At 39.6% G+C, this 22,871-nt stretch overlaps 1 protein-coding gene across 1 annotated transcript; it reads left to right on the forward strand.

The window, feature by feature from the left end:
- Positions 1-4,689: 4,689 nt before the first annotated feature.
- Positions 4,690-22,073, forward strand: GATM (glycine amidinotransferase). Its single transcript, XM_080674413.1, has 9 exons — positions 4,690-4,890; positions 6,354-6,572; positions 11,974-12,169; positions 15,126-15,316; positions 16,203-16,340; positions 16,461-16,625; positions 18,095-18,158; positions 18,614-18,730; positions 21,112-22,073. The coding sequence occupies exons 1-9, from the start codon at positions 4,822-4,824 to the stop codon at positions 21,222-21,224; spliced, it is 1,272 nt and encodes a 423-aa protein (XP_080530539.1). The 5' UTR covers positions 4,690-4,821; the 3' UTR covers positions 21,225-22,073.
- Positions 22,074-22,871: the final 798 nt, after the last annotated feature.

Raw genomic sequence — 22,871 nt, forward strand, 5'->3', positions numbered from 1 at the left:
GGGAGCATGTGACACAACATGAAGTTTACAGGAGAGAATCTAATATTAGACGTTGGACTACATATATACCTTGTATTATGCAATAGATATTTCCCAGAGAATTTGTGAGAAAATCAAGAGGTATAGAAATTAAGGGCATACAGGCCTGAGTTTGAATTTGGCTCTGTCAGCTAGTTGGCAGCTGTTTAACTCTGGGCAATTTATTTAACCTCTCTAAGGCTCAGTTTCCTCATCTACATGAAATTATTATAAGAATCCTTCCTCATAGATGAGTAAATGAGATAACATGAAGCTTTTATTTGAAGCATGGTAAGAACTCAGTAAACAGTAATTGTTATTGTTAGGAAGAGTGGAAGCGACTTTAAAGTTAAAGTCAGTGAATATTAATTGAGCACTAAGGCCAGGGTCATGTGATAGACAGCCCCCATACACAAAAATACTTTATATCTTTTTCTATATGGATTTATTTACATTAAAATGATAACTTTACCTTTTACAAAACAGTAGACTTATTACATTATCTACTAAATTCTAAGCAAGTCTCCTCCAAAAGATAGGAATATTGGTGATAATGTCTCTTACAATCCCATTGTTTAATTCTTTAAGAGTAAACTGTATTCACTACTTATTTATCTATCCCAAAAGAGAAATTTCCCTCAATCATTTAACTCTGAGGTTACTTTTCATAATTTTTAAAAAATAAAGGGTGTTTTTAAACTGAGTCCTATGCAATCTATTTAAAGAAGTATTCTCACTTTGTATTTTTTTTACTTTGTATTTTTAAACAGCTATTAATTTTGCCTCGAGTGAAAGAAGGATGTTAGTTCTTCTAAATGGCGATCAATTCCTCCCTAAATAAAGGTACCTCTATTTGTACCTCTCCTAAGACTGAGGAGACCCAAAGAAGATGTATAAATGGCCAATAAGCACGTGAATAGATTATCAACATCGTTAGTCATTAGGGAAATGCAAATTAAAACCACAATGTTATACCACGTCCCACCCACTAGAATGGATATAATAAAAATGATGGACATACAAATGTTGGTGAGGATGTGGAAAAATTGGAACCCTCACACATTGCTTGCGGGAATGTAAAACTGGTTCAGCTACTTGGGAAGATAGTTCTCCAGTTCCTCAAAATGTAAATCATGGAGTTACCATACAATACAGCAATTACAATCCTAGATATATATCAATGAGAAATGAAAACATACATCCACACAAAAACTAACCTATTGCCAATGAGTAAGAAGAAGCCAAGAGTTCACAGTCTATACCATTCACCTGGGGAGGAAGGGGGAGCAGCAATTAAAGACTAGGGAGTTCTCAGGTTGGACCATCTCAGGTATCACCATCGATACTTTACAGAGTTGGCACAATATTAGACAAACAAGCCAGTATGGAATATTTGTACTTGCAATTGATGAGGTCAATATAAAAATTATTACAGATTTTTTTTCAAGGACAAAAAATAAGGAAGTGGGAGTGAGGAAAGTGCTTTGATTTGCGGTTACAGTAGTAGAACTGGCTTGGTGGCTCTACACACATACTTTCCCCTGGATTCTAGGAGATAAGTGTATGCTCCATGGCTATAATAAGTAAATATGTAAAACTTAATGATACCCTAGATCAGTGGTCGGCAAACTCATTAGTCAACAGAGCCAAATATCAACAGTACAACGATTGAAATTTCTTTTGAGAGCCAAATTTTTTAAACGTAAACTTCTTCTAACGCCACTTCTTCAAAATAGACTCGCCCAGGCTGTGGTATTTTGTGGAAGAGCCACACTCAAGGGGCCAAAGAGCCGCATGTGGCTCGCGAGCCACGGTTTGCCGACCACTGGCCCTAGACTCATGATTTCCAGGTAGATCCAATTCTTACTGCAAAATTAAAAGTGTCTTTAATGAGTGCCATGAGAAATCCTCAAATCTCAGACAGAAATGGTATAAAGCAATGTCAATACCATTTGTTCTGTGTTCTTACTGTACTCTGAAATTCCTTAGTTGAGGAGCACATCTCTAGTATACTGATAGAATTAGACCTTAGAAGTGGCTGCATTTAATTGTTTGGAGAAGGCACTTTGTAAATTTTAAGAAATGGTAGGAATTTCCCAAAACCTTCACTAGAAGGTGAAGGAAACTGGTTCCAAGTCAGACAGCAAGTTAGTAGTAGAGCTAAGATATGAACCTAGATTTACTGACTCCTTTCACCCTATTATCACATTTGGAGGCCTCCTTATTGTTAGGCTGGTAAAATATTACCTCATATTCACATAACTCTAGGTCCACACCAAGTCTGCATGTACAGTCTCTTCTTTTGGCCTCTCAACGACTCTGTGTGCTAGGGACAATAAATGCAATTGTTCTCCCTTCCAGGATGAGAAGATTGTCACTCAAGAAGATACAGAGTAGCCTATAACAAAGTCAAGATTACCCTAGCCCAGGGGTGGGCAAACTTTTTGAGTTGAGGGCCACAATGGGTTCTTAAACTGGACCGGAGGGCCAGAACAAAAGCATGGATGGAGTGTTTGTGTGAACTAATATAAATTCAAAGTAAACATCATTACATAAAAGGGTATGGTCTTTTTTTTTTTATTTCAATAGTTTTACTCATTTCAAACATTTTAACAAGAAGAATGTAAACACTATTATAATTTGAAACTTCAAAAAATGGAGGAATCATAGCACAATAACATACCTTATATTGAAGATGGCAAAGGCAAAATAAAATTGCCTAACAAAGGAAAGGTACAAAAGCCTTTCAAATTAAACTTAAATATAATAAAATAATTTTAAACTAAAACAAATAGAAAAGAACAAAATGTGTAAACAGTAAATTAAACCTTTTCTTTAGTGCAACTTCCAAATTATGCCCGGGACGTAGATGTAGATGGCAATGTAGACTGGGTTGAAAGGTTTTTGGTCTTTAAAACATCAACTTCAGTGGGAACAGTGTTGTTGGTCTCCTTTTTAGCTAATGCTCTGATACTGTGCTCTCCAGGGGCGTGTCTCCCTACATCACCAGGATAACGTGTCTACGCATTCCCAGGGTGATGTCGGGGGACACATCCACGGGCATTACAAGGAGCCTCTGGAAGATTGAGAGGTTGTTCCTTCTACTGAATGGGCAGATTTATATCTTCACTCAGAAGAAGGAGCTGCGGCCGTGTTTCCCCACGTTGCCATGTTAACACTGCTGCTGGTGAAGGAGCTGAGGGGAGAGCAAGAGAAGCCTCCGCTCTTTCGGCTCCGGGGGCCGGGGGCCATAGTTTGCCCACAGCTGCCCTAGCCGGGTAGAGCATCAGCCCAGGGAATGAAGGATCCAGGGTTCGATTCAGGTCAAGGGCACTACCTCAGTTGCAGGCTTGATCTATGGGTGGAGAAGGCAACCAATACATGTAAGATCTCACATCCATGTTTCTCTGTCTCTGCCTCTCCCTTCCACTCTCTCTAAAAATCAATGGAAAAATATCCTCAGGTGAGGATTAACAACAACAAAACCAGACAAGATTAGAACCCAGTTCTCCCTATTCTCTCTGCACCGATCTTTCACCATGCCATCCTGGTTGGTGCTTTCCATTAATTAAATTTGGAAGACAAGTTTGAGACACCAGAACTAAAAGGACAGCTCATTAAAAATAATCATATCTCTAGACGATCTGGATCAGTGGATAGAGCCTTGGTCCCCGGGGTTCCATTCCGGGTAAGGGCACATACCTTAGTCACAGGCTCCTCTCGGCCCTTGTCCGGGTTCCTGCAGGGTGCAACCAAAAGATGGTCGATGTTTCTCTCTGTCTTTCCCTTTGTCTCCCCCACCCCTCTCTCTCTCTAAAAAAAAAAAAAAAAAAAAAAAAAAAAAAAAAAAAAGGAAAAACATCCTCGGGTGAGGATTAACAAAAAATAAATAAGTGAATAATTACTTATTTTGTAGGTAGAAAAATGAAATACTCAAATCTCTCTGACCCCTCTCCTGCTAGGAACTTAAACGTTAAACTGAGTTCTCTAGTTGTGCACAAATCCACAGCAATTTAGACTTTACACTGCTAGGGAACTACTTTCCTAACAACTGTATCTTAATAAAATTGAATAAAAAATGTAAACACATGAAATGGAAGGGAAGAAACTTTCTGTACGCCTCCCTTCTGGCCACATTTGTCTCTATTTTCATGATGGAGTTTCTCAAGCCAGGGGCACAGGGCCAAAGACTATTTGGAAGGGCAACTATGCCAAAAAACACCTAACAAGCGGAGCCCCCGCAGGAGCGGAACGACCTGAATTCCAGCCTGAGAACGCTCCAGTCTCATTCCCGGTGTTGCCCTAAGCAGCCACCTAAACTCGAGATGGTTTCATTCATAGTAATATGAGGTCAGTGCAGATGCTTTGCATACTTAAATCCATAAATGTAAACTTAAAACAATAGATGTATATATTGAGTTTACTTCGTTTGAAATCACGTGCTTCTCTCCTTCCCTGTGACACTCGTAGGCCTCCTTCGGGGGACCCAGGCTGAGCTTCTCTGAGCGCAGCACAAGTCAGTCGGAGGACTGACTGCCTGGCTAAAAAAAGGCAGGCTCCGGGCACTTGACTCTGCGCCCCGGGATAGTCCCTAACCATTCCTAATTCGGGGCGGCCCGGCCACCTGTTCCCGGCAGCCAATAGGCGCGAAGGGGGGGAGGCGCTGGGCGTGGCGAGGTTACAAAAGGCGGCGGGCCGCGTGCCCAGACACCCAGCTGCGGGAGCGCTCTTGGGGATAGCGGACGGACGGACGCGGCCCAGCGCAGGGACCATTCGGCTCGCGGACCAGGCGGGAGCAGCGCGATGCTGCGGGTGCGGTGTCTGCGCGGCGGGAGCCGCGGCGCCGAGGCGGTTCACTACATCGGGTCTCGGGTGCGTGCGCCGTCCGCCTCGCTTTGCCCCAGCTAGCATTGCAGACCTGGTCCTTTCTGGTCCCTGTAGGTCCAGCTCGGCTTCAGGAATCTTTGCCGGCTGCCGGGAGCTTGGCGGTGTCCCCGGCCTGGGGACACACCCCGAGGGTACACTGGGTCTCTGCGCGTCTCTGGCCGCGGTGGCCATCAGCGCAGGGGATGCCGCCCTCCTCAGCCGCATCTCTTTCGCTCCACGGAGCTTGTGGCCCGGAGGGGATGGGGGTGACAAGAACACCTTTTAGTAAAAAGGTGTTGTTATTGGGGTTTATTGCCTTCTGTGGGCATAGAGTTGGGCATGCGTGTGGGGTGGACGGGAGAAGAGGCAGAGTGGGGATTTAGGACGGAGAGGGAGCGGGCAGACCCACTCTAAGTGTAACATGGAGTCCTGAGTCGCGTGGAGAAGTTGGAGCGAGTATGGTCTGTACCCAGAGTTTCTGCCCGGTGCCCGCGCTCCACTTCCCTGGTGTGTGAGCGCGCGCTTCCAGACTCTCCCCAGCTCCTAAAACCGGGTCTATCAAGGCAGTTTGGCTATCCCCACCCCCGACTTCCCCACCCCCAACCCAACCCCAGCAACTGGTTCTAGAACAGCTGTCACTCTCATTGCTTTGGTCCCACCCCTGTCCTCCCCTCCTTGCTAAGGGTTTAACCCAGCAGGATAGAGATTTGGGGACTTGAGATTTGCCTGGTGGTGAGGGACTCTCCCTGCTTTTGATTTTTAAAGGCCCTGCATTTTCAAAAGGCTTTTTTCAAGTGCTTAGATATCCTTTCTAGCTGTTTAAATTTGTGCCAGCGTGAATCCTTATCTTGGCCATGGACCACCTGTAAAATAGAGTAGGTGGCACTTGGTTATTCTCAAAATTGAAGTGCCAAAGAATGTGAAATGTGTGTCAGCAATGAAAAAATTTTGGTTTGAAACTGATAATTTTGAAAGATAAAGCCCTCTACATATTTTCACTTTGGGGAAAAAAACATCTAATATTGGTAATCTTTGATACTGAAGAGGAAAGGCGACTCCCTCCCACAGCTGGTCTTGGCAGGGAGACTGGGAGCAGCTTTCAGTGGTTTTCTGGGAAGAGGGTGACCCATCATCTGCAGGCCAGCTGCTTAGTTTAATTAAAGCTCGATTGCAGAAAACCATTCTGAGATATAAATGGGGCCTATGATCATTGGGGACAACATCTTCTGAGGTGTTTTAAAGAGTTACGCCAATTAACATAATAGATAAGAAGATAATGTATAAATAAATAGGAAGGTAAAACTCACCTGTAACCACTGCCTACCTATAAACTAACATCTTGGTTTACACTCTTTAAGAGGATTTTAAATGTCTCACTATGTTACCCTGGGTTTTCATCCCACTTCTATTTCCCCTCACCCCAAGTACTGTACCTGGCCACACAATAATCACTTCTTTGTTCTTGGAAGGTTGGAAGAACCTTAATGGGATGGGTGCAGCGAACTTTCCAGAGCACCCAGGCAGCTACAGCTTCCTCCAGGAATTCCTGTGCAGCTGAGGACAAAGCCACTGATCCTCTGCCCAAGGACTGCCCCGTTTCTTCTTACAACGAATGGGACCCCTTGGAGGAAGTGATAGTGGGCAGAGCGGAAAACGCCTGTGTTCCACCATTCACCGTGGAGGTGAAGGTAAAGCAAGGGTGTTCACACATGTCTGAAGTGGGGTCACTCCTCACCTTCTGCAGTCTGGCTTCCGCTCCCGCACTCCTCTCTGTTTTCACTTTACTTACTCCAGAGTCCCAAATCCAGGGTTGATTTTGAGTTCTTTTAATTGGCATCTCTGCAGTATTTGACACTATTTACACAGAATCCTGTGGATTCTGAGAGATTCCTGTCCGGGGAAGTTAGTTCTTTAACTGTTCCTCACATCTTCTTTCACTGGCTATAGTGTTGGGGCTGGCCCTCTTCTCTTAGCTGTTCTCACAGCTTCAGATCCTACCTCCACTCTAGCCCAAATTTCTCTCCTGAACTCTGTCCAGATCAGCATGTTCAACTAACTGCTTACTGGATGTTGCCACAGGACCTCAAACATGGCACATCTTGAATTCAACTGCCAGTCACTCTACTAAACTGGACCCTTCTTCACTTTTTCCTTTCAATTTTTGGCATTCCTATTTACTCAAGTGAAAACACCAAAGAATCATCTTTGATTCCTATTTCAGTCACATCCTCCACGTTCATTCTCCAAGATCTAACAAGCCTTTTGTCAAAGTGAACTTTGCCTCCAATCCTCTGCTGCTGCCTTTGGTCAGGTTGTCATCTACTGCCTGGACTATTGCAGTTAACTCCTTACTGGTCTCCCCTATTCACTATTCTCTCCCAACCACCTTCCAGCTTCTATCAGAGTGATTTTTAAAAAACCAAAATTCAATCATGTTACTCATCCTGCTTTTACTCATCACTGCCGTATTTTCTACCTCTTTGCTTAGGATGAAGTCCTCGTGGTATTCAAAATCCTTCACAATTTGGCTCTTGTCTGCATTTCCATTTCACTCACTGACTCATCTTAGAGATGTGTTAGTATGGCAGGTTAGCAGATGTGCATTCCTACTGGATCTCTCTCACTTGTAATATTCCACCCTGGTTTTCAACAGACTTTAAAAGATAACCATATAAACAGCCAAACCAGACTACTCACTAATTCCCAAACAAGCCTCACGCCTTTTCTCACACCTAGGTCTCTTCCACCCTTCTTCCAGCACCCCTCTTACCATGACTAGCTCCAATGGCACCTGCCACAAAGCCTTACAGGATTTCCCTGTAACGAGTAATATCTCTCTTTTTAAAAATTCCTAGTGTTCTTCATCTGTACTATTCTATGGCCAGGGTCTCCATGGTTTGGTGTTCAGGTTGTATACTGCATAAGAGTCCCATAGCTGAGGGAATGCCATCAATATTGTAGACACAGCCTACGCTTCCATTAATCATGGGTTACAAATATATCGTCAATGTACTTAAATTCTTCTTGAATGTTGACATTTGTATTTGTAATGTGGATTGAGGAAATAAGTTCTTTTACATCCTTGTCATCATCATCAGAAATGTTGCCTACATTGTACCAGGGCTCCAGAGGTATGAGCAGAAAATAACTTAGTATTTGGAGAGATACTATGTTCATATAGAAATGAAGACTAATACTAAGTATCTTATGCCAACCAACTGAGAAGGCAGTTGAACTGAAGTTACAGGAGAGCTAAGGAAAAAAGCAATGACCAGGTGCAGAATAGTTGGAAAGTCTTCTAGAAGAAAATGATTCTTGAGTTAGACCTTGAAGACAGAGTAAGAAAAAGCAACAACTTCTAATTGTTCTGAAACTTATCTTTGGTTCTGATTTTGAAGAACAGATTAACTTCTATGTCATCCACATGTTTTAATTTGTTTTTTATCCTCACCTGAGGACAGTTAATCATTGATTTTTAGAGAGAAGGGAAGGGAGGGAGAGAGAGAGAAGCATCAATGTGATGGAGAAATATTGATTGGTTGCCTCTGGCATGTGCCTGGACCTGGGCCAGGGAATTGAACCAGAAACCAAGGCATGTGCCCTGACCAGGAATTGAACCCCTGGCCTTTCCATGTACAGAACGATGCTCCTACCAACTGAGCCATACCAGCCAGGGCCACGTTTTAAAGGGCATGATCTTTTTAAAATCCTTTCTTGCAAAGATGTCCCATTCCCCTAATCATTTTAATTAGGTGAAGTTAAATTTCAATTTCAGGCAATAGTTTATCCTTCTATTTGTCTTTAAAATTATTGACTTTCATACTATGTGATATTATGTAATCAGAATTCTCAGACATTATTTTTAGTTTTATGTTCCTTGACTTATAACTTCGGACTTTGTAATTTCATGGGATTGTGGGAAGTGAATCAGGCTGAAATCAGGAGACTGGGATTGAATTAGGTATTTGAAAAAGCTTGATAACTAATCTCAGTTAATCAGCGGATTTACCTTGTGCAAGATTCCACAAATTTCTGTGCCTCTGTAAAATCAAGGTATTAAGAAGTTTGCTATCTACCTAACACAATTAAATATGAAGGTAAAAGGTTAAAGGTTAAGTATTTTAAAGGACAAAACCATAACTCATTGTAGTTGTGTGCACCTGCCATATCCAGTTTGCTAATTACATTATGAAAGTACATTGGAGGTATAATAGTTGTAGATATTAGTAGCATTAGCAGTATTGATTTCATTTATTTGGATATTTCTGCTTTATGCCACATACTAAAAACTAGGTATTGTGGGAGCAGAAAGCAAATCTAAGACATGCATGACCCCTGGGGGCAAGGCCTTACCATCTTATCTTCTAGTTGGAGGAAAATGACACCGATATATTAATCAGTTGTGGGAACAATAAAAGATAAAACAACGTAATAAATTATTTATATTCAATTACAGCATAAAATATGTGGGAAGATGTAAATGCTAGCTAAACTTTAAGTTGTCAGTAAACACAATTTTTAAAACCTATATGGTTTTTTAATTCCGCAAAATATAATTAATACTTTCCATCAAATATGTGCTTTTTGTTTTGTTTTTGTGTTTTTTTACAAAGCCTTTGATAAAGGACCTTTTATGAAGTATAAAATCTATAAAAGTTAATGTAATATGTTTGTAGCTGGATAAGTAAGAAATTTCTTTTGAGGTTTCCTAGCCTTCCAAAGACTGTATTTAAAATTGATTTGGCAACCCCTGCTGAAAAATTTTAGGCTCTGAAAAACTACAAAGTTTCTAGGAATACAGCCACATCTCTACAACATTATTAAAAACAGTGTTTTGGTGTGTGTTTTTTATCTTGCAGACACTTGGTAAATGATTGATAAGTCACTTAGCAGGGTTATAAAGGAAGTGTAAATGGTTTCCAACTGTCTCCTGGAAAATATAATGTACCCTGATCATTTGGACTTTGTCCAACCTTAGCCAGAGTATGAGCTATACAAGTCACACTTGTTCAAATAACTTTTTTCTCCCAGGGAAGTTTACTTTATATTTATCTAGGCAAGCTTTGCTCTGCACAAATAGTCACATAGGCTACTTTGGAATGTGCCTGGCAAGACGACATGGCTGTGCACCTGCCATGACCCAGTGTTAAATTTTCAAAGGCTTCTTGTGCCCAAGTGGATTATAAGAGATGTGCCTGGCATGAGAAAGAAGAAGTGGTGAATGGATGGAATACCAGAATGTGTCTGAGAGGAATATAAAGAGTCATTATTATCCTTTCCTTCTGGTTGTTGCTGCAGGACTTCCTAGGCGTAGACAACAGTGGAGTGCTTTTGTTTTGTTTTTTAAAAGAGTGGATTGATCTTAAAAAATACATGGATACATGGAACAGACTGGTGGGTGCCAGAAGGGAGGGGGTTGGGGGTAACTGGATAAAGAAGGTGAAAGGATTAGCTAAAGAACATATATGCATACCCCATGAACAGGGACAATAGTGTGGTGAAGACCAAAGGAGGGGGAAGAGGGAGTAGGTGAAGGTGGGCTATTGGGGGGGGGGGTAGAAATGAGGGGCATCTGCAATAATGTTAACATTAAAATATTTTAATGAAAAAAAAGTACTCAAATTTTTAATACTAATAACATTTTTCTGGGGCTAGATATTAAGTCTATTGTTTGCCTAAAGATCTTCAAAAGTAAAGCAATTAATACTTTAGACAGGGGTAGGTAAACTATTCTATGTAGCACCAGATAATAAATATTTCAGCCTCTGCAGACCATAGGTCTCTGTTGCACAAGTACCCACTCTCAACTCTGCCATTGCAGTGCACAACAACAACAGACAATATGTAAAGGAATGTGTGTATGTTCCCATAAAACTTTATGTGCAAAAACAGGCAGAGGGCAGATTTAACCCATGGACTTTAGTTTGCCAATCCGTTTTAAAGTTTACTGACATTCTTCATGTTTGCTAAAGACCTGTTAGTTAGGTTCCTAATCCCTCTCCAGCAGGTTCAGCTCCAACCTAACTGGTGTGAACCTAGATACTGAACTAAGAAGAGGCAGGTCTGCTTCCATATGTTTGATATTTGTTAGGCTGAGGTAAAAAAGGGAGTAAAGCCAAAAATCTGGAAAAGACACTGTCTTTGACATTAAAGAGTTAGACATTTAGACAAACTATATTTCATTACTCAGTTTTCTCTTCTTGAAAGCACTTACCACTATCTGAAATTGTCTGATCTGTGATGGAAACCTTCTTATCTGACATGATCAGGACTGGTAATTGGTCACTTATTCAATGATATATGGATATATTTTTTGAATACTGGCTTTAAACATTTTTTAAAAAATATATTTTATTGATTTTTTACAGAGAGGAAGAGAGAGGGATAGAAAGTTAGAAACATCGATCATCTGCCTCCTGCACGCCCCCTACTGGGGATGTGCCCGGAACCCAGGTACATGCCCTTGACCGGAATCGAACCTGGGACCCTTGAGTCCACAGGCTGACTCTCTATCCACTGAGCCAAACCGGTTAGGGCATAAACATTTTATAAAACTAAAATATATAAATGTACATTGCTTTGCCAACGTTTTGGTGAAGGTCACAGGCTTTTTCTTATCATTTGGATCTTCTGATTGGAATTCTGCTTCATCTATTTTGGTAGGTTACATCCACATGCATCACCTATATTTTTCAATATATTTCTTTAAATTAACTGAGAACTTAGCCATCTGCAAAACAATCTCAATGAAGAATCCTCTAGATTTTTATACTTTTGAAATTATTTACTATTGTATCTACCCTAATTTAACAGTCATTTTTTAGCACATTGATTGGGCCTTTTTAAAAACATTCAACTGTTTTCCATTCAGTTGTCTTTTAAACATCAAGGGGATTTAGACTTCTTCATTCAACAAATATTGAGTGTCTTCCCAGAGAAGCTCTGCGTCCATGCTGGGGTCCAACACTGGACGAGATGTGGTCTTAAGTCTCAGTTCTGTTAAGCTATACAAATTATGGTTCACCACCTATAAATCTATCATGAGTCGTATTTTTCCTCTGTATTTCTCTTACTTTCTTCTGCTTCTAGGCCAACACATATGAAAAGTACTGGCCATTTTACCAGAAACATGGAGGCCATTATTTTCCCAAAGATCATTTGAAAAAGGCTGTTGCTGAAATTGAAGAAATGTGCAATATTTTAAAAATGGAAGGAGTGACAGTGAGGAGGCCTGACCCCATTGACTGGTCCTTAAAGTATAAAACTCCTGATTTTGAGTCTACGGGTAAGTGATGTTAGATCCCTAAATTGCTAGGGTCTTAATTTTTAATTTCTTTCTTAATGTGTAAGGAGAAAACTCTGATAATTTCTCAGAGATTCCTTTGTTTTAATAATTCTTCAAAACTGTAAGGATTACTTAGGAACAGTTTGGTTCTTTTTGATATGATTAAGATGTATACATTCAAAACTTCATTGTAAATCTGGGATCTCCTTGAAAGAATCCTTTCTCAACTTTATGATAATTTTCTTATATAAGAAGAGTGGATTCTATTTAATTTTCCTCAAGAACCGAAGTTAAGAGAGGAACAGAAACACCCCCACCCCTTTTTTATTTTTTTTAATAAATCTTTATTGTTCAGATTATTACAATTGTTTCTCCTTTTTCCCCCCATAGCTCCCCTCCACCCAGTTCCCACCCCACCCTTTGCCCTTACCTCCCCCCACATTGTCCTCATCCATAGGTGTACGATTTTTGTCCAGTTTCTTCTTGCACCCCCCCATACCCCTTTCCCCCTGAGAATTATCAGTCCACTCCCTTTCTATGCCCCTGATTCTATTATATACACCAGTTTATTCTGTTCCTCAGATTTTTAATTCACTTGATTTTTAGGTTCACTTGTTGATAGATATGTATTTGTTGTTCATAATTTTTCTCTTTACTTTTTTCTTCTTCCTCTTCTTTAAGAATACCTTTCAGCATTTCATATAATACTGGTTTGGTGATGATGAACTCCTTTAGCTTTTTCTTATCTGTGAAGCTCTTTATCTGACCTTCCATTCTGAATAATAGCTTTGCTGGGTAGAGTAGTCTTGGTTGTAGGTTCTTGCTATTCATCACTTTGAATATTTCTTGCCACTCCCGTCTGGCCTGCATAGTTTCTGTTGAGAAATCGGCTGACAATCGTATGGGTGCTCCTTTGTAGGTAATTAACTGTTTTTCTCTTGCTGCTTTTAATATTCTCTCTTTGTCTTTTGCTCTTGGCATTTTAATTATGATGTGTCTTGGTGTGGTCCTCTTTGGATTCCTTTTGTTTGGGGTTCTGTGCGCTTCCTGGACTTGTAAGTCTATTTCTTTCACCAGGTGGGGGAAGTTTTCTGTCATTATTTCTTCAAATAGGTTTTCAGTATCTTGCTCTCTCTCTTCTTCTGGCACCCCCATAATTCTGATGTTGGTACGCTTGAAGTTGTCCCAGAGGCTTCTTACACTATCTTCAACTTTTTGGATTCTTTTTTCTTTTTGCTCTTCTGGTTGTGTGTTTTTTGCTTCTTTGTATTTCAAATCTTTGACTTGATTCTTGTGATCCTCTAGTCTGCTGTTGGGTCTCCGTATAATATTTTTTATTTCAGTCAGTGTATGTTTAATTTCTAGTTGGTCCTTTTTCATATCTTCGAGGGTCTCGTTATATTTATCGGCCTTTTCTAGGATATTCTTGAAGAGCCTTATAACCATGGTTTTGAATTCTATATCCAGTCATTTGTTTTCCTCCATTTCTTTTGTTTGTGATCTGTTTTTTTGTCTCCCTATTTTTCACTGCTTTGCTGAGTTGGTAGAGTAGCTTTGTGTGCTAGGTTTCCTATATGGCCCAGTGGGTAGGCCTCCCCAGTTAACCTGAGGTGGACACTCTTGGTGCACCCCTTTGTGGACTGTGTGTACAGCCTTGTTGTAGTTAAGTCTTGATTATTGTTGGTATCACTGGGAAGAATTGACCTCCAGGCCAGTTGGCTGTGAGGATTAGCTGTGTCTACACTGGGAGATTTTCGGTGCTGGAGACAGCCTTATAGGATTAGCCTTGCCAGATTGCAAAAGCCTCTGTTCTCAGCTTGGAAGGGGTGGAGTCTCAGGGCGGGGCAGACAGTCTTGGCTTCCTGTCAGCCCTGCCCTTGCGCGAGTCTCCAGACCTCCGCCCTCAGCGGTTCCTGAGTTTCCACCCTACAGTCCAGACTTCCCTGGTAAGAGCGTGGGTCCCCAGGGGCTCGCCCAGAACTGCGGTTCAGTGCAGTCGGAACTGGGGTTCAGTGCAGTCAGGAGCCCCTGACTCCCTTCCGCCAGGGACAGCCTGTGGTAACCTCCGCAGTCAGTCCCTGTGCACACTCGCACCTCCAGACCCCTGCCGCCACGGCTCCCCTGAGTCTCCAAGTTTTCGAGTGCCTTTCTCTCTACCTGACAGTCCAAACTCCCCCTGTATGAGCCTGGGTCCACAGGGTTTCGCCCGGAACTGAGGTTCAGTGCAGTCGGAACTGGGGTTCAGTGCAGTCGGGGGTTTCTTTCCCCCTCCTGCCAGAGAAAGCCAGCCAGGCACTCCGCCGCCCTTCCTCTCTGCGCGCGTGTCTCCGTACCTCAGCTCTTTGCCGCTCCTTCTCCGTGAGCTTTCCTCTTTCCTTCTAGTTGTAGAATTTCCACTCCGCCAGCTTTCCTGTGGTTCTGGATGGTGTCCGTTCTTTTAGTTGTAGTTTTGAAATTGTTGTGCGGGACAGCAGTTTAGGTGCTTACCTATGCCGCCATCTTGGTTTCTCCTCCCCCACCCCTTTTTGACACCGCTACGTTGTTCTTGTGCCTGAGTTCAGTCTAATTCACAGTTTTAGAAGCTATCCTGTCCCAACTTTTATCTTATCATACTGATATTCCCTGAAGAACTCTGTTTCTGTGTAGCAAGAAAAAAGCTTTCAAAAGGTGGAAATTTGGGGTTTAAGACCTCTTTGAACAAGAACCTTACTGCTTCACTTTTTTCTTCTCTCCTTTTTTTGGTTTGGCTTCAGGATCCTCACACAGAATTCATGTTAACAATCTAGTATCTATCATTCCATATTTTTTTTCATTTGCACATAATTATATACATTCACACATACAGAATTTCTGTAAATTTTTTTTTTTTTACCGAAAAATGGGATCATATTATATAGACTTCTCTGTCTTGGCAATTAGCATTACTAAGGCTATTGTGGAACTTTTGGTCTGATAGGTTTATATGGTGCGATGCCTCGGGACATCTTGATGGTTGTGGGCAATGAGATTATTGAGGCTCCCATGGCATGGCGAGCTCGATTCTTTGAGTACCGTGCATACCGATCAATTATCAAAGACTACTTCCACCGTGGCGCCAAGTGGACAACAGCTCCTAAGCCTACAATGGCTGATGAGCTTTATGACCAGGTAAGTCCCAAATTATAGGTGCACTTATTAGTAACTTTTCTAAATGATCGACAGTGAGATGGAGATTCTCTGATACCTTATATTTGTTATGCATTTTATGATGAAAATAAGAGTAAATGATATTGTGGTGATAATAGTTATAATGGCTAATACTTATTTGGTGCTTACTATGTGTCAGGTCTTGAACTAAGTACTTTATTTACATCCTCAGTCCTATTTATACTTCCAACCACCCCATGAGGAAATAGTATCATTCTATTACAGGGAGTATCAAAATTTGCCTGAGTCATTGGTGGAGAGAGAAAAGTCACTAGACTCCATTCTGTTCTAGAAAAAGAATTTGGTCTATAGTCCAAATTCACAGTAAAAGGGAGTATATGTCCCTTATTAGATAATGTACTATTTGATAATTTATAGAAAGACTGAAAAAAAAAACTTCTTCCAGGGCTTTAAAAACAGAAATAAATAATAAATTCATTCCACCACACCCAATCAAATTTGGCAGGGAAACATGACATCTCATTTTATGACAGGAGTTAGGCTCAGGACCAAATTCCTTTTCTAAAAGTAGAGAATGACTTCATCCTGTTGATAGTCAATATTGTAGGTAGCTACATAAATCCTTATGGGTCACGGAATATTTTCAGAAACATTACTGCCTCTGTACCACTTGCTTCTAAGTATCAGAAAAATGCTATTCTGCCATTTTTGTTGTTAGTTATTATTATTTTTGTTTGTTTGGTTAGCATGAGCCTACATCTTACATGTTTTAGGGTAGTAGTATGTTGGGAAATGATGATGATAAATGAGTTTTCTTAAAGAATGTCCTACAAATAGTTTTCTCATGAACCAATGCATTGTGTGTGTTCATTCTTGTTCCAATTAGGAATACCCCATTCATTCTGTAGAAGACAGACACAAGTTGGCTGCTCAGGGAAAATTTGTGACGACTGAATTTGAGCCATGCTTTGATGCTGCTGACTTTATTCGAGCTGGAAGAGATATTTTTGCACAGAGAAGCCAGGTTGATAAAGGATGCCTCTAAAATTTCACACATATTGTTGTTGTATTTTTTTAATTTCCAAATTCAAATATTTCCATCCTATTTTTAGTTTTCTGATTTATGTCTTCCTTTTGTTTTCAGGTTACAAACTACCTGGGCATTGAATGGATGCGTAGGCATCTTGCTCCAGATTACAAAGTGCATATCATCTCCTTTAAAGATCCTAATCCAATGCATATTGATGCCACCTTCAATATCATTGGACCTGGTCTTGTGCTTTCCAACCCGGACCGACCGTGTCACCAGGTAAGGAAGTTGTTAGGACTCTGGAAAAGTAATAGAGTCTAGCAGTTGAAGTCATTGCCACTTTTATTTTAAGCACTTCCATGATTCCTAATGGTTTTAAATGACAAATTCAGCAATGTTCAACATTATTATAATTGAAATTAGATTGCTTGTTATATTTACTACAAGATGTCCAACACTCAGACATATACAGTAGAGTGTCATCAGACTTTGGCTGTGCTGTGAGAGCCTCAAGCTTGTGCATATATGTATTTTCTTAAACAAAGTAGTATTACAGTAGCTCCCTTTCATCCACGGGGATACATTTCAAGACCCCCTGTGGATACCTAAAACCATGGATAGTACTGAACCCTATATATATACATTTTTCCCTATATATACATACCTATAGTAGTTTAATTTATATAATAGGCACAGTAAGAAATTAACAATAATAACTAATAATAAAATAGAACAATTATAACAATATGTGAATGTGGTCTCTTTCTCTCTCTCTTTCAAAATACCTGGAATTTTCCATTTAATATTTTCAGACCATGGTTGACCTCAGGTAACTGAAACCCCAGAAAGCAAAACCATGGGTAAAGGGGGGCTACTATATATTACAAGGTTCCAATTGCAGCTGCAATGCAAACAAGATGATCCCTGCATCCCTGGGCAGTGGGTATCTTCCCTCTCCAGTGGGTCAGGCCTCCTTCAGTCAGCCCCACCCCAGAGGGAGGAGCAGAGCTGCTGCACTGCAGCTGATCTGTCCCCATCACTTGAGCCTCCTACTTCTGCCTGCTGCCCCCTACTTCCAATTGGGTGGTAGTGATTTTGTTATTTGCTAGGCTTTATTACATGTTTTTAAAATCACTATTTTACCATGTCACTCTTTATTTTTATCCCATAAATTTAGACAAAATGACCAATATTACTTATTCATTTCAATATAATTCATTGCTATACTACTAGTAAGTGGGTAAGTGAACATAGGGACAGCTGAGTTATAATAAATAGGTCACTAAGGATAATTAGGGTTCTTAAAGAGTACAACCCCAATGTTTGTATTTATACCATGGTCATAGATACAGTGATGGACTATGAAGTGGATGGACTATGGGATTGGCAGTCACATTTTTTTTTCTTATAACTAAATAGAAAATATTTTCATTTTCTTTCAAGAGAATTTCTCAAAAAAAGTGTCTTTGGTATTTTAAAATTTCTGAACCTGAGAAAAGTACAAGAATATTTTTAAAAGCTTTAACATTTCTGCTATTTTTAAACTTTAATTTGGGGATTTTATGTACAATTTAAAATAGGATTCACAGAAAATCATCCAAAGTCTTGAACATTTAATTTCTTTATATTGACTATTGAGAAGACAGCGTCTCAAAAATAATTATTAATCACAAGGGCTACCAGAGACTAAGAATGATAAGAATAGTATATATAGATGAAAGCCTCTTTGGGTTTTTTTGGTCTTGCAGATTGATCTTTTCAAGAAAGCAGGATGGACCATAGTTACTCCTCCAATACCAGTCATTCCAGATGGTATGTTTACTTTTATGTACTCACAGCCTAAAATGATTACTTCAGTGACCAAGAATCTTTCACCTATAGATAGCAGCCCAAATTTTTAGAAATTCAGAGAAAACATTTCCCCAGTAAGGAGTGAACTGGCGCTTAGAACTACGGAGACTAAAACAAAGCTACACTTGTGTTTACCCTCTCCTTCCACAGAAAATGAAAGTGAGAAGATGGGAAAAATCAGTATAAAATAACATTTCATAAAGCAAGAAATGACTTCGTAAATAAAACAAAGTGAAATCCACATGTGTAATGAGTATAAATTGATTTATAACATTTATAAATTGCCTTAAGATAAAAATCTTGGAGGGAAAGTGAACTTTGAAAATTGAACTGTCACTTTAATATTCTTCACTTTCAAATCCTTGCTTTAAATAAAAATGATTGCAGATACAATTTAAAAGTTGTTGCTATTTTAGATCACCCACTCTGGATGTCATCCAAATGGCTTTCCATGAATGTCTTAATGCTAGATGAAAAACGTGTTATGGTGGATGCCAATGAAGTCCCAATTCAAAAGATGTTTGAAAAGCTGGGTATGTACAATATATAAAGCATGTTGTCATATATGAAGACCTGAAGAAATGACAAGCTAGGTGTATGCTTTATCTAATTTCTTTTCTGTTCCTTTTAGAGGCACCAAGTTATTATTTTGTAGATGGACAATATTTTTGTTTTCAACAACATAACCTGAAAAGGTTGGAAATGCATCCCAGGCTCCTTAGTCTCTCCCCTGGCAATAAGTGTACCACCTTCTATGACTTACCTAACCTCCTGGGGCCCATGTGTGGAGAAGTACCCCTTTGTAGTTGAGCATATACATTACTCAGCCCTTCCCCAAACAAGAAATTGTTGAGGGTCCTTTAAAGTAATTTAATGTCATTACATATTATAAATGACATAAGGGTACTTACATGTAAGTGACTTATATGTCTGATAAGCACAGTGGACAAAGTAATGATATGCAATAGAGGATGTCAATAAATCATTTTTGAACTAAAAAGCAGAACTGATTTTTATTTAGGTAGAATTTGCTTATCCTAATATTCAAAATTTGGACCAGGTATTCTAATACTATGGAGGAAAGTGTTGAAAGAAGGGATTTTCATATAGCTGTTATATAGAGTACAGAAGTATGTGTGTTGATCACTGTTAACATACTTGATGTATCCTGGGTGTTAAACAAAGCCAGGTAGTCCACTTGTTGTAACTGAGTCATGTTTTGATTTATTTCAGGTGTACTACCCTGAAAAAATTTTTGACCCTTTAACACAGTGGTCACCAAAGTCATTAGTCAACAGAGCCAAACATCAACAGTAAAACGATTGAAATTTCTTTTGAGAGCCAAATTTTTTAAACTTAAACTTCTTCTAATGCCACTTCTTCAAAATAGACTCGCCCAGGCCGTGGTATTTTGTGGAAGAGCCACACTCAAGGGGCCAAAGAGCCGCAGTTTGCTGACCACTGCTTTAACACATCTCTCCTTAATGTAATCTATAATAATAAGTGTAATATGCTAATTACACCAGATGTCCTTTAGGATGAAGCCGGGGCTGCGAGGGAAGCCCAGGTCCTGGGTGCCAGAGGGAAGCTGGTGCCGGCAGCTGGGGGAAGGAAGGCCTATTCTTGCACAAATTTCGTGCATCAAGTCTCTAGTATCAGTATAAAAGGATTGGCCTGTCAGAGTCAGATTGAGCCCAATCTAATGATTTAACCCCTAATGCTATGCCACTTCCCCCACCCCCCAGTTTTCATTAAGTAACCCAACTGCTTGGGTTCAGTTTCTTTATCCATTAAGACTTTATTATTTCTCAACTTAAAATATTATCAAGTACCAAAGATCTTATTTACCATTTTTTTGGTAACAAAGTCTTTTTAGACACAGGGAACTTGTTAAGCAAACCTTTTCAAGTAATTGAATTCTCTCCAATTCAGGATTAATATGGATCTAGCAATCTGAGTAAGATAGATACATCTATCAGGAAACATATGCCTGTATTTGAAAGCTCACCCCTTACCCCAAGCCTACTCCTTACCTCTGTCCTACCTACTCTTACTCTTCAAAGCCCTGCTCAGTCTCACTTTCTCAGGTAAGTTTTTCTGATAGTTCCTGCTGCCTTCCCCTCCCTGACCATACCAGTGGAAACTTTACTCTGTAGCTTATTTTTTCCCTGACCATACCAGTGGAACCTTTACTCTGTAGCTTATTTTTTCCCCTCAAAATAATGGGTTCTTGAGGGAGGAGAACAGATTTTTTTTTTTAAACCCCATTATGCCAACCACAACAGATTCTTCCTAAATACCGCTGGTTGATTGGGCACATCATGGCCTTGTCAATACAAATAGTGCCAGATTAAACTAATTAATTGTCTCAGTACCTTTGGTACCGTATGACCATACAACCGGATATTAAAATATGAGTTCCGTTTCAATATTTACTTAAAGTGGCCTGGTAAAAAAGTCAATCATATCAGATAACTTTGCTTGTATGTAAGTAAAGTCAACTTTTCAGATTGGGTAAACTATACTTTTCCTACTCATTTGACCTGGTAAAATTAGAAACAGTCTGACAAAATAGTTAAAGCATAATTCTAAAGGCCTTGAAATGTTAGTGCTTGATTGTTTTTGAACATTTGACAGACATATCTGCTCATCCTACCTATTGTCTTGTGAATAGTCAGTGGCACAAAATAGACTTCAGAGTCTCTGCTGACTTTTTGGTTGCGTGTTTTATATAAGCAGTGGAACAGATTAGATGAAATATAATTGGTGAAAATAAAACTGAAAGACTCTCCTGGGTTGTGGTAGACTTAAGGATCAGAACTGTAGGATTCCTGCCCATCTTTAGGCTTACTTCCTATAGGAGAATCTTCATGTGAATCCATCTAACTGGCCACGTCTCTCTCGTTCAATGCAGGTATCGGTACCATTAAGGTTAACATTCGTAATGCCAATTCCCTGGGAGGAGGCTTCCACTGCTGGACCTGCGATGTCCGGCGCCGAGGCACCCTACAGTCCTACTTTGACTGACCACACTTGATGGAGCTTGTGGCGTAGGGACAAGGTTCATTTTCCTGCTTTAAGAAGTGCATGAACTGTAGTGCTTTAAACAATCATATCCTTAACAGGGTCTTAAGCCTTCATTTTCTTTGTTACAAGGAAAATAACTTGTGCTCTGTCTTACTCTCTGCTCCTAAATTTATTTGCTATTTGGCTTCAAGCATATAGTAACTTGGCCACTAGTATTTAACCATCTACCTCTGTTTTTAATTTTCTTTCCAAAAGGCAGCTTGAACTGTTAGTCCTAATCTTCACTTTTTTTTTTTTTTACTTTTTGCTACACTTGTGAATGATTGTATCACTTCTTTTTTCTTAATGAAAGATTTTGAATATTCACAAATCTTAAGTAGAGCCAGATAATTGTCTCTTTTTCTAATGAATTCTGGTAATTTTTAATTTTTTTGTTAAAAAATAACCTAGACTATACAAACATTTAAGTGAATTTTCCATGAATGTTTTTAATATTCTCAACAGTGGTGATGTTTGCTACTAAAAACCTTTCCATACAACTTACCTCATTTCAGGTGATTTATTTTAATCTCTTTTTCTTCTCTGACTATAATTTTATAGAAATATTTAGTGCAATAGGATATAACTATCAGTTCCCATCTCTAAATTTTGATATTCAGTATCGAATGGATATATTACACCTTTTGGTAATCTAACATTTGTTTACAGATGTGCAAATTATTTAAAGTGAAGACTTTAAAGACATTAAAAACTAACAGAGGTAAAACCTACATGTGATGTGAAGTAATTTTAATGTTGAATACTGTACGTGTATTTTTATTCTAATAAAGTTTTGTGTTACAGAAAATGGATTTTATTAGAGTTTGTTGTAAATCTAATTATTTTGAGCAAATTACAGGATGTAACTCTTGGGAGAGAATTCTAATGCTCTGATATAATCAATATATTCATCCCTAGTAGACAAAAATTTAAACCTAATTCCTGTATTCAGAAATGTTTAGCAAAGTCCAATTTTGCTTATTAATTAATTTACTCATTCAAAAGTATCTGAATGTCTTCAGAATATAAGGGACTCATCCTAGGCCCCAGAAAAGAAAAAAGTTTCTGTTCAAGATGCTAAATGCTTTGACTCATGGAAAAATCTGGGGGGTGGGAGATAGGTTTCAAACATGCCCTTGCCAACACTTTTGCTCCTGTGTATTCTGGTGTCTTTTTCATCCACCACAGAAACACCTAGCAGTCCTACACCTAGACTGACTCCTGTTTTAAAAAAAATCTATACGATCGTGTGGACTGGGGCACACTCGGGGTATACATTCCCAGCCAAAATACTACTTGATCATGCTATTACATACCACTCCACATTCTCCTCAGTGTCTATTCCACACCTTCACTCTGATCTCTTACTTGATCATATTACTTCATTTTTCACAGAGAAAATGGCAGCCATCATGTGTCAGTTCCCTCAGCTTTTCTGTTCCAATCCTGTACAAATTTATTTGCATTTGCATTCTCTGGTTAAAGTTCTTTTTCTCCTTGCCTTTACTATCTAAATTTCTAAAGCTTACTTCTCAACCCTCTACAAAGAGACACTTCTCTCACTGAGGCAGAAAAAGAGACAAATGTACCAACCAGGTCTAATCCATA

The sequence above is a fragment of the Plecotus auritus genome (genome assembly GCF_963455305.1).
Source record: "Plecotus auritus genome assembly, chromosome: 1".
NCBI classification, from domain to species: domain Eukaryota; kingdom Metazoa; phylum Chordata; class Mammalia; order Chiroptera; family Vespertilionidae; genus Plecotus; species Plecotus auritus.

What these genes read in the sequence shown, in the direction of transcription:
- GATM (XM_080674413.1), top strand. Translation starts at nt 4,822, where the DNA reads ATGCTGCGGGTGCGGTGTCTGCGCGGCGGGAGCCGCGGCGCCGAGGCG. An exon ending in TCCTGATTTTGAGTCTACGG is followed by an intron (nt 12,170 to 15,125) that starts GTAAGTGATGTT and finishes TTGGTCTGATAG; the next exon opens with GTTTATATGGTGCGATGCCT. An exon ending in CTGATGAGCTTTATGACCAG is followed by an intron (nt 15,317 to 16,202) that starts GTAAGTCCCAAA and finishes TGTTCCAATTAG; the next exon opens with GAATACCCCATTCATTCTGT.